General features: G+C 45.0%; 1 protein-coding gene across 1 annotated transcript in view; it reads right to left on the bottom strand.

Moving 5' to 3' along the window:
• LOC138662818 (oocyte zinc finger protein XlCOF6-like) overlaps nt 1-10,392 on the bottom strand; it is a 31,781-nt gene extending 21,389 nt beyond the window's left edge. Inside the window, exon 1 of the mRNA XM_069748779.1 lies at nt 10,222-10,392. Coding sequence (XP_069604880.1) covers nt 10,222-10,392 — 171 coding nt within the window. The remainder of the gene's footprint in view (nt 1-10,221) is intronic.
• Between the last annotated feature and the right edge of the window lie 2,739 nt (nt 10,393-13,131).

Here is a 13,131-nt window from a genome sequence, read left to right as displayed (position 1 = left end):
CTGCACTATGACCAAACTGCTGATCCAATCTGTGCTCTTATGGACTGGTGCTATCATGCCTCTTCTCTGTAGATCTTGCAGTTCTACTTTCAGCGGTTGCATTAAAGCTACAGGCACTCTTCTTGTAGGTAATCTGGTGGGCTGCACTTTGTCAATTTCTAGCCTATATTTACCTTCAAAGCATCCATCACCTTCAAATACATCAGCATACTCTGCTTTTATTTTCTGCATGTCCAAGTTGTGCTCTGCATTTAGTTTTGGATTTTGTATATCCTAAGCAACTTCAACAGACATAATGTTCTGAGACTGTACTTTTATTAAGTCCATTGCCTGAACTGCTTTTACTCCCAGTAATGGTACATGGTTACCACCCCGTAACACGGTAAATTCAACTCTATAACTCTTTCTGTTACATGGGTTTCGTATTTTTAGCTTACATGTCCCCATTGGTTTCAGAACACTTTTGTTGTACATCACCAGTACCTTGTCAGTTGGCTCAATAGAAACCTGTTTGTTTAGCAGATCAAATGAAATTACATTGCAGCTTGCTCCACAATCCAGCTGAAATCTAATGGGCTTCTCATCCAACAAGAATGTTGCATAAAGCTGCTTGGCATCCTTCACTACTGACTGCCCGACTACATTGACTTTCTCTGTTGTAGACTGCATTTGTAGCCATGTAATGTCCTCTGCACTGTCAGTGTCTGGTGTCACAGTGTGGAGCTGTCTGTACTGTTTGCCTCTTCCTTGCCTGCAGACAGCAGAGGAATGATTCTTCTTGCCACATGACCTGCAGGTTTCCCCATATGCTGGACACTTGGTTTTGTCTCTCTCATGTCTTTTCCCACAATACTTGCAGTGGACAGTGTTTATAGGGTAGTCTGGTCCTGTCTTTCCTTTCATAGATACTGCATGTACCTTGTCATCATCATTCTCACTGGTGCCTGCCATCATCTTCAGGCTGTGCTTTGTGAGCTCAGCAGCCCTGCAGATTTGCATACATTTCTCTAAAGTCATGCCTTCCTCTCTCAGTAATCTTTCTTTGAGATGACTGTCCTTTATGCCACACACCATTCTGTCCTTGATTAGACTGTCCCTGATCTCTCCAAAGCCACGTTTCTGCAAGTCTCCTCAGCTCTGTCAGATATCTGTCCACATTTTCACCATCCTCCTGATGTCTTGTGAAAAACTTATATATTTCCACTGTCTTGGGTCACAGTGTTTATCAAATGCCTGCACAATGTCTGCTAGGAGGAGGTTGTCTGTGTCTGGGAGCAAGGTGTGGGCTAATTCTCTGCCATTTTCCCCAATTAGGTAATAAAACAGCTTTACTTTCCGTTTGTCATCAGTGGGGCCCACAGTCAGATCCACATACAGTGTAAACTCTTCCTTCCAATGTATCCAAGTCTGGGACAGATTACATGAAGTGACATCCAGTCTCTGAGGGGGCTTCAGACCAGTCTCCATTTTTCTGTACTGTCAGGGAATCTGTACTTACAGTTGCAGTGATCTGTGCAGTTCCAGCCTCATATAAGCTCTAAGAATTTGCAGGTTCTGTGCCCGGCTGCCACCATGTTCTGTTTGATGAATCCTGTCATAAATCACACTCTGTGAGTATCTCCAGGCTCTTTATTCACATCATGTCTCAACCTCCATTACATGAATTCCGAGTACAACAACATCCAACAAGTTCCAAACAAAGAATATAGAACACACATAAAAGTAGTGAGACCCCTAGAGGCCACACGAACATATAACATATTGCTACATTTATTTCATTAAAATACTTTTTAATAATGTGTTTGTGTTTTTTTTAACCCTTTACTACTATTGCATTAATAATAGATAGGTGTCATAATTGACGCCTCTCCATTATTAATCTGGCTTAATGTCACCTTACAATAGCAAGGTGACATTAACCCTTCATTACCCCATATCCCACCGCTACACGGGAATGGGAAGAGAGTGGCCAAGTGCCAGAATAGGCGCATCTTCCAGATGTGCCTTTTCTGGGGTGGCTGGGGGCAGATGTTTTTAGCCGGGGAAGGGGGGGGGGCAGATGTTTTTAGCCGGGGAAGGGGGGGGGGCAATAACAGTGGACCCTCTCCAGGCTATTAATATCTGCCCTCAGTCACTGGCTTTACTACTCTGGCGGAGAAAATTGCGCGGGAGCCCACACCAATTTTTTACGCCATTTAACCCTTTAATTTAATAGCTAGAACGGCCAAATTTTGCACATACACACTACAGACATTAGTAGTGTGGAATATGCAAAAAAAAATGGGGATATGAGATGGTTTACTGTATGTAAACCATGTCTCATAACATGTCGGGTTTGTGAAGGAGAAAGTAAAAGCCGGCAATTGAATTACCGGCTTTTCACATATCTCGCGCTGAATGAAATATAAATACAGTGTATATATATATATATATATATATATATATATATATATATATATATATATGTGTCTCAATGACATATATATTTATATATATATATACAGTGGGGCAAAAAAGTATTTAGTCAGTCAGCAATAGTGCAAGTTCCACCACTTAAAAAGATGAGAGGCGTCTGTAATTTACATCATAGGTAGACCTCAACTATGGGAGACAAACTGAGAAAAAAAAATCCAGAAAATCACATTGTCTGTTTTTTTATCATTTTATTTGCATATTATATAGTATTTGGTCAGAAACAAACAATCAAGATTTCTGGCTCTCACGGACCTGTAACTTCTTCTTTAAGAGTCTCCTCTTTCCTCCACTCATTACCTGTAGTAATGGCACCTGTTTAAACTTGTTATCAGTATAAAAAGACACCTGTGCACACCCTCAAACAGTCTGACTCCAAACTCCACTATGGTGAAGACCAAAGAGCTGTCAAAGGACACCAGAAACAAAATTGTAGCCCTGCACCAGGCTGGGAAGACTGAAACTGCAATAGCCAACCAGCTTGGAGTGAAGAAATCAACAGTGGAAGCAATAATTAGAAAATGGAAGACATACAAGACCACTGATAATCTCCCTCGATCTGGGGCTCCACGCAAAATCCCACCCCGTGGGGTCAGAATGATCACAAGAACGGTGAGCAAAAATCCCAGAACCACGCGGAGGGACCTAGTGAATGAACTGCAGAGAGCTGGGACCAATGTAACAAGGCCTACCATAAGTAACACACTACGCCACCATGGACTCAGATCCTGCAGTGCCAGACGTGTCCCACTGCTTAAGCCAGTACATGTCCGGGCCCATCTGAAGTTTGCTAGAGAGCATTTGGATGATCCAGAGGAGTTTTGGGAGAATGTCCTATGGTCTGATGAAACCAAACTGGAACTGTTTGGTAGAAACACAACTTGTCGTGTTTGGAGGAAAAAGAATACTGAGTTGCATCCATCAAACACCATACCTACTGTAAAGCATGGTGGTGGAAACATCATGCTTTGGGGCTGTTTCTCTGCAAAGGGGCCAGGACGACTGATCCGGGTACATGAAAGAATGAATGGGGCCATGTATCGTGAGATTTTGAGTGCAAACCTCCTTCCATCAGCAAGGGCATTGAAGATGAAACGTGGCTGGGTCTTTCAACATGACAATGATCCAAAGCACACCGCCAGCGCAACGAAGGAGTGGCTTCGTAAGAAGCATTTCAAGGTCCTGGAGTGGCCTAGCCAGTCTCCAGATCTCAACCCTATAGAAAACCTTTGGAGGGAGTTGAAAGTCCGTGTTGCCAAGCGAAAAGCCAAAAACATCACTGCTCTAGAGGAGATCTGCATGGAGGAATGGGCCAACATACCAACAACAGTGTGTGGCAACCTTGTGAAGACTTACAGAAAACGTTTGACCTCTGTCATTGCCAACAAATGATATATTACAAAGTATTGAGATGAAATTTTGTTTCTGACCAAATACTTATTTTCCACCATAATATGCAAATAAAATGATAAAAAAACAGACAATGTGATTTTCTGGATTTTTTTTTTCTCAGTTTGTCTCCTATAGTTGAGGTCTACCTATGATGTAAATTACAGACGCCTCTCATCTTTTTAAGTGGTGGAACTTGCACTATTGCTGACTGACTAAATACTTTTTTGCCCCACTGTATATATACACTGTATATATGTTTTAACGAACATTTGAGCCCATAAATCCATTAGATGTCGGTTTTGCAAGCCTGCGAGAAAATATCGCAGTACGGATGCCATACGGATTACATAAGGAGGATGCCATGCGCAAAATACGCTGCCACACCCTGCCTACGGAGGAGATACGAATCACTATTTTGGGAACATTTCTGTGTATTACGGCCGTAAAATACGGACCGTATTGTCTGACGCCGAGTGTGATGCCGGCCTTAGAGGAAAAGTATAATATTAGCATATCTAGCACTTCAGCCTTCATCACCCACTCCTGGTTTTGGATTGCAAATACTGATAATAAATACAGACCAAATACTGCTAGAGTGAGGACAACCTCGGTTTACAGAGGAAATACATATGAGACACGGTCAAGACAACCAAAAAAAGTTTATTAACGAGAAACATTAGTAACATGTAAGAAAATAACTGGTACAGATAAAATAACAACAGGACATTTACACAACATTGTCCTGCCATGACACATGTCCAAAATCCGAATAAAAAAAGGTAGCAAATTGGTCCCGCATGTGGCCAACTTCAGCTGTTGACCGAAGCGGGTGATGCTGGTAATCGGGCAGTGGGTGTGCAACTGGTTCATCCAGTTCAATGTTGGGCCGCTCCTTAGCCATAATGTAATTGTGCAGAACCACACAGGCTTTGACCACCTCATCAACTGTCTCCATTTTTAGATTTATGGCTGATGCAAGAATGCGCCATTTTGAGACTAGAATCCCAAAGGTACACTCTACAGTTCTTCGTGCCCTGGTCAGTCTGTAGTTAAAGATCCTTTTAGTGTGGTTCAAGTCACGACTGGAATATGGCTTCAGTAGGATTTCGCACATCGGAAAGGCCTCATCCCCAACCATAACAAATGGCATCGGTGGACCTTGAGTGTTGGGGAGAGGTTGTGGCCGTGGAAAATTAAAATTTTTGCCATACACACGGCGGCCCATATCCGAGTTCTTGAAAGTCTGGGAATCGTTGCCACGGACAAAAGCTCCAATGTCCACGGCGATGAAGCGACAGTCCGCATCGGCTATTGCCATGAGCACAACAGAAATTTTTTTTTTTGATAGTTGAAGTATTCCGATCCTGTTCTGGCTGGTTTGATAATGCGGATGTGCTTTCCATCCACCGTTCCCAAACAGTTGGGGAAATCACACACACTCCAGAATTTTTCCGCAATTCCAATCCACGTGTCCAAGGTGGGTAGGGGTATAAACTCATCCCGGAGTACATTCCACAAAGCCCGGCAGGTGTCCGCAACTATTCCCGAGAGGGTGGATATTCCAAGCCGGTATTGGAAATGGAGGGATGATAAACTCTCTCCGGTTGCCAGAAATCTGGAAGAAAATGATTAATTTAGAAAAATTACAATCAGTTCTATTTAATGTGTGGTTATGCTAAAAACATAAAGGAAAATACCAAACAAAAAAAAAAACATGTTAGTACACCCAAAATTAGCACTGACATTGGTTTACATTTCTTACGTACCTTAATGTAACCAGCAGATGTTCCTCAGGTGGAATCGCTCTACGGAGCTGGGTGTCCTGTCTCCATATGGCTCCTTGAACACGAGCAAGCAAATCCCGGAACGAGTCTTGCGACATCCTTGTGTATTCCGGGAATTTGTCCGGGTAGGCATTAAGCTCGCCTTACAGCGTGTGATAGGCCCCACGTCTCTCACGTAATTCAATAATGGGGTGTCTCCAAAAATGCCTACGCCGTCTCCTTCTCCATCTTTCGCGATTTCTGTCTTGCTCCCAAGCAAATGCACAGGCAAGAAACAGCTTGATGCTTAAATCCAGGTTGAAATAAAAGCCCTCCATGCGAAGATCCATCATGACACAGGAAACAGTAGCACACTGTTAAGATTTCAGCAGTCCTATAGTCTATATTCAGAGATCCCATAATACACACCCTCTGTAGTCACATTGGCGGTGTCTGTTTATCTACATTTTTCTCCTGTAAAATTTGTCACCATGCGCACCAAAAAAGCAAACGCAGAAAAAAATGCATATAAACGCGTACAAACGCGGTGTTTTTTTAACCGCATGCGTTCCCGCATGCATCTAAAACACGCCGCGTTTATATGCGTTTTTTCCAGCACTTGCGGATGCAGATTAAACGCTGTGGATTCTAACGCAAATGTGAAACTAGCCTTAATATGATGCCCCCACAATTCCTGATATTTAAAAAAAAAACACACTACTCAGCCAACCCGGTTCCTGAGGAGCGCTGCTCTGGTCTGTGCGGTGTGAGTACTGAGGCTTCGTACTACAGGTGTGATGTAGTGACGTCATTGTGCCTGCAGTGCACGGAGTCTCAGACTCAGAAGTGAAGGCTGAATGGTGGATCAGGAGCTTTCCACTCCCTGATTCACTAATCTATTCAGCGGTATCACCGTCATGGGAATGTGGATATCGCTGAAATTGTGATGATGGGAAGGAGAGGGTGACCAATACCACACCCCACCGAGCCCTGTCAATTCATAGGCATCATAGCAACCGAGTGGGCTACCTTTATGGATGATACACTCCTGCCTATCCAACTATTGTATGGAAAATATCTCACAGATCCTGGGTTCATTAGTATTTGCACCAAGAATGAGGCTAAGTGAGTATTTATTAATTAAATGTCGGTGGTCGGAGGTAGTCAGTGAGGTGGATGGTACCATATTGTGCATGTAGGGGGCAGTACTGTGGGAAGATTAGAAAGTGGGGGGATGGCAGTACTGTGGGGACATTATAATGTGTGTGAGGGGGATGCCAGTCCTGTGGAAACATTGTCCTGTGTCTGTGGGAAGCCACTATTGTGGGAACAAAATACTGTCTGGTGGGATGAAGGTATTGTGTGAACTTTATACTGTGTGTGGGGGTATGGCGGTACTATGAGAAGATTATACTGTGTGTGGTGTGATAGAGGTACTGAAGGAGGAACATTATACTGTGTGTGGGGGTATGGCGGTACTGTGAGAACATTATACTGTGTTTGGGAGTATAGCGGTGCAGTGAGAACATTATACAGTATGGGGGGTATGGCGGTACTATGAGAACATTATACTGTGTGTGGGGGTATGGCGGTACTATGAGAACATTATACTGTGTGTGGTGGGATGGAGGTACTGTGTGAACATTATACTGTGTGTGGGGGTATGGCGGTACTGTGATAACATTGTGTGTGTGGGGGTATGGCGGTACTGTAGGAACATTATACTGTGGGGGTATGGCGGTACTATGAGAACATTATACTGTGTGGGGGTATGGCGGTATTATGAGAACATTATACTGTGTAGGGGGTATGGCAGTACTGTAGGAACATTATACTGTGTGTGGGGGTATGGCGGTACTGTGATAACATTATGTGTGTGGGGGTATGGCGGTACTGTAGGAACATTATACTGTGGGGGTATGGCGGTACTATGAGAACATTATACTGTGTGGGGGGTATGGCGGTACTATGAGAACATTATACTGTGTAGGGGGTATGGCAGTATTGTAGGAACATTATACTGTGTGTGGGGGTATGGCGGTACTGTAGGAACATTATACTGTGTGGGGGTATGGCAGTACTGTAGGAACATTATACTGTGTGTGGGGGTTTGGCGGTACTGTAGCAACATTATACTATGTGGGGGGTATGGCGGTACTATGAGAACATTATACTGTGTGTGGGGGTATGGCGGTACTATGAGAACATTATACTGTGTGTGGGGGTATGGCGGTACTATGAGAACATTATACTGTGTGTGGGGGTATGGTGGTACTGTAGGAACATTATACTATGTGGGGGGTATGGCGGTACTATGAGAACATTATACTGTGTGTGGGGGTATGGCGGTACTATGAGAACATTACACTGTGTGTGGGGGTATGGTGGTACTGTAGGAACATTATACTGTGTGTGGGGGTATGGCGGTATTATGAGAACATTATACTGTGTGTGGGGGTATGGCGGTGCTATGAAATTATGCTGTGTGTGGGGGTATGGCGGTACTATGAGAACATTATACTGTGTGTGGTGGGATGAAGGTACTGTAGGAACATTATACTGTGTGTGGGGGTATGGCGGTATTATGAGAACATTATACTGTGTGTGGGGATATGGCGGTACTGTAGGAACATTATACTGTGTGTGGGGGTATGGCAGGAGTGTGAAAATACCTTTTTTACGAGAGATGCCAGTACTGTGGGAACATTATCCTGTGTGTGGGGGTATGGCGGTACTATGAGAACATTATACTGTGTGGGGGTATGGCGGTACTGTAGGAACATTATACTGTGTGGTGGGATGGCGGTACTGTAGGAACATTATACTGTGTGTGGGGGTATGGCGGTACTGTGAGAATATTATACTGTGTGTGGGGGTATGGCGGTAGTATGAGAACATTATACTGTGTGTGGGTGTATGGCAGTACTATGAGAACATTATACTGTGTGTGGGGGTATGGCGGTACTGTGAGAACATTATACTGTGTGTGGGGGTATGGCGGTACTATGAGAACATTATACTGTGTGTGGGGGTATGGCGGTACTATGAGAACATTATACTGTGTGGGGGGATATGACGGTACTATGAGAACATTATACTGTGTGTGGGGGTATGGTGGTACTATGAGAACATTATACTGTGTGGGGGTATGACGGTACTATGAGAACATTATACTGTGTGTGGGGGTATGGCGGTACTATGAGAACATTATACTGTGTGTGGGGGTATGGCGGTACTATGAGAACATTATACTGTGTGGGGGTATGGCGGTACTATGAGAACATTATACTGTGTGGGGGGGTATGGCGGTACTATGAGAACATTACACTGTGTGGGGGTATGGCGGTGCTATGAGAACATTATACTGTGTGGGGGTATGGCGGTACTGTAGGAACATTATACTGTGTGTGGGGGTATGGCGGTACTGTAGGAACATTATACTGTGTGGGGGTATGGCGGAACTGTAGGAACATTATACTGTGTGGGGGGTACGGCGGTACTATGTGAACATTATACTGTGTGGGGATATGGCGGTAGTGTGAAAATCCCTTTTTTACGAGAGATGCCAGTACTGTGGAAACATTATACTGTGTCGAGGTGTGACGGTACTGTATGAACATTATACTGTGTGTGGGGGTATGGCGGTACTATGAGAACATTATACTGTGTGTGGGGGTATGGCGGTACTGTAGGAACATTATACTGTGTGGGGGGGTATGGCGGTACTATGAGAACATTATACTGTGTGGGGGTATGGCAGTACTATGAGAACATTATACAGTGTGTGGGGGTATGGCGGTACTGTAGGAACATTATACTGTGTGGGGGTATGGCGGTACTATGAGAACATTATATTGTGTCTGGCGGTATGGCGGTACTATGAGAACATTATACTGTGTGGGGGTATGGCGGTACTATGAGAACATTATACTGTGTGGGGGTATGGCGGTACTATGAGAACATTATACTGTGTGGGGGTATGGCGGTACTATGAGAACATTACACTGTGTGTGGGGGTATGGCGGTACAGTAGGAACATTATACTGTGTGAGCGGCATCATATATATTACATAAGGGGTGTAAAAAGGAGAGTCATAAAAAGACTCCTCAGGGCTGTGCTGCATTTGTACAGACTGCTATCTGCCGTCCAGACGGGACCATGTGACATCAATGGGAAGAGGGAGGGTTTCCGGAGGGAAGAGTCTAGAGGGTGCACCTGGTCAGGAGACCTTGATGACGCAGTTACTGATATTATAAAGGCCGGAGCCCCAAAGGCAGAACAGATTTGGCGCCAACAAAGGAAAGGGGTGCGGGGAAGAATCTGAGGTACCAGCTCATGGTAAAGTGCCCGAGGCAGCTGGGTGTGGGGCAGAACCCTGCTTACAGGGGCATAATGGGGGCATTACACTGTGTGGGGCCAAGAAAGGGTCCCTGTACTAGGAGAACAATCCGCTCCCTCACTTCCTGTCCTCCATAGTTGGCTCGTATGTATCTATTACAGGAAACAGAACAACAACGTTATGATTCTTATAAAGAGTCTCAGTGCAGAAGGGGTTAATGTCCCCGCGCTCAGTAATGGGGAATCTCCACATACCTCCACCTGCAGAGCCGCACTCCACATATATGGCTGCTCTGTGCGCACAGGACCTGTGCTGACGTCATGCCCATGTGACCGGAGAGGGCGGCGCTTCTTCCTCCATAGAGCAGACAGGAGGAAGCTGTGGATGTCAGGGCGGATTTGGGGTATTTTTGGGTCATTCTCCATAGTCACAGATCAGGTAAGTGGGAGTCTGCCTGGGGAGAATGGGGTGATGCTTGCATGGGGCTGCATGTGCATGCTGGAGGGGGGTCTGCCTGGGAGAATAGGGTGATGTTGCTTGCATGGGGCTGCATGCTGGAGGGGGGTGCCTGGGGAGAAGGGTGGTGAGGCTTGCATGGGACTGCATGTGCATGCTGGGGGGGATCTGCCTGGGGAGAAGGGGGAGATGTTGCTTGCGTGGGACTGCGTGCTGGAGGGGCCTGCCTGGGGAAGGGTGACTGCATGCTGGGGGTCTCTGTGGGAAGGGGGTCATGTTTCTTGTGAGTGGGGCTGGGTGTCTGTTGGGAAGGGGGTCATGTTGCATGCGTGGGGGATCAGTGTGCAGGGGGGTCTACCTGCAGAGTGGGGCTGATGTTACTCGCATGGGTCTGCATGGTGTGGGGGGCTGATGTCACGTACTGTGCAGGTCAGTGTGTGATGTCACTTGCGGTGGGGGGTGCAGGGATGTATAGTACTACTTATGTGTTTTTTTTTTTTTTTTTTTACATAAAACATTTTCTCATTAATATTATTGGGCACACATGAACTCAGGTTGATGACTGACCTATGACCTCCGGGAGCGACACTGCGTGACAACAATGTCTCCAGATCCCGGGCTTTATTCTGTGCTGTCAGTATTAGCCCGGTGGCCACTGGTGTCAGCCACTACTTGTATCCACTTTTCTGCATGATTTTTTTCTTTTTTATTCTTGGTATTGTGGCTTTTCCCCATCCTGTGTCCCCGGAGCAGAGACCTCCCTGCAGATGTCATCTCATCACTGGACTTCTCTTCACCAAGTGGCATGGCGGTGCCCCCACAATCCATGTGAGGACCCAAAGGGACGACACTGCGGGCGTCTGATAATGTCATAGATGAGTAGAATTACTTAAAAAACAAAAAAACAAAACCTCCATTTTCTCGATTTATATTGTCTCCCGCGCTTGTCTTAATTGTTTTGATTTCTAAAACTCTTTATTATTCAGTTGTATGTATGCATATATTTATATATTTCTCTTTTTTATTTCTAACTATTTGACTTGTAATAAACTTGTTTGACAGCTATGAGTTGACTTTTCATTTCTATAATTCTTAAGCGCTGGGTGGTATTAGTGGAGGGTAACGCAGGTGGATCTGTATCAGGCTGAGTTCACACATTGCAGGTTATTGGGGAAACTATTTGTAGGGACGTCCTCACCAGTAGACCGGACCCGCACTGCCATGTAGCCCTTACAGCCGGACTAGCTGTGTTTTTTTTTTGTTTGTTTTAAATCCATTTGTTTTTTTTCTTAAAAAGGCATAAGCTGCTTTTTGCGGAGGGTCTGACTTCTGCTGCCACCACTGATGGGACAGGCTGTGACATATTTTCCAGAGGAATAATGTATCTCTGGAATGTTCGGCAATATTCACACTTTTATTTTTTTGTACTAATGGTTTACAAAATTCTGACGACCTGTGACACAGCTGGAAAGAATGTGTCGTATGGATTTTTCTTGCTCCATCAGTTAAGGAATGTTCCCCTCAGACCTTCTGGATCAGACCTAAATCACAGGACAATAAAACCTCACCCTCCTCATCTATGAACTGCTGCAATATTTCTGGCCACAACTGTTTCCCCCTCCCACATTGATAGTTCTGCATCACTTGTCTTATTTATGGCCAGTTCTGTATAATATGTGACTCTTCACATTTTATCTCGCTTTTGTAAGCATAACGATCAGTTGAGGGCAATCCTGTAAATGTCGGCTGCCCTCGGAGCAATGTTCTTCTATCAGGCCGGGCAGATCTGTATTCAGCTGCGATGTGACTGAGATCAGATGGGTGTGAGCAGAAAACATTGGACGCCATACGGCCCATCAGTGCGACATTTATAAAGATACAATTCTGTAATATGGAAAACTGGAAATGGTCCTGTAAGATGAATAAAACCTGGGCGAGCACAGCAATGAGAAGCGAGAACAAATCACCCGTTCTCCTGGATGAGTGGCAGCGCTTTCTGTATCCACTGCTATCAGCATCCGCCTATACCGAGCCTGATAGAGACCGGAGGAGACGCCGGCTACAATCATTGTTACACTTCTCCTTTAAAAGGGTATCAACCACTAATGATTCTCAAATTTTAATATTTTACGAATTCTTTTTTTTTTTTTTAAAGAAAAATTTAGACAAATACCGTATCCTGTTTATTTACCACCCTTGTGCAGCATGCCGTAACAACCTGATGCACGCTGCCAGTAATGAAGCATGGTTCAGTGTGCCCTAATTCAGCCTCTTCTGTCCTGGGAATTATTGTTGGGGGGGGGAACATGAGGAGAGCATCAAATGAAGGTCGTGGTGGAGGTGACATGGTTGATCTGTGCCCGTTACGTGTCTACATGAAACGCGTTCCTCTGGTGCATGCTGTCCACTGGATGTTGTGCACCATATCCTAGACACGAGCACCGCTGGATAGATAGTGAGGCAAGAACATGTGCAGACGGTGTTAGATTGGATGGCTGAGAGCGCCTCCAATAACAGCATTTACCAATTCCTGGCCTTTGGAACGCTGCCATTCCAGCTGATGGAGAAAAAACATTTTAAAAAAACTGATGGTGGTGGCTGTTGCAAAGTATGTGGTTCCCATCCACCACTAATGTTTCAAGTTGGCCATCCCTGCCCAGCACACACATGTTGCAACCAAAATCAGGTGTGTGCTGTGCAACGCCATC

Source organism: Ranitomeya imitator, chromosome 2 (genome assembly GCF_032444005.1).
Source record: "Ranitomeya imitator isolate aRanImi1 chromosome 2, aRanImi1.pri, whole genome shotgun sequence".
NCBI lineage: Eukaryota > Metazoa > Chordata > Amphibia > Anura > Dendrobatidae > Ranitomeya > Ranitomeya imitator.
The sequence above is the reverse complement of the archived record's forward strand: the minus strand, read 5'-3'. Positions and strand labels throughout refer to the sequence as shown.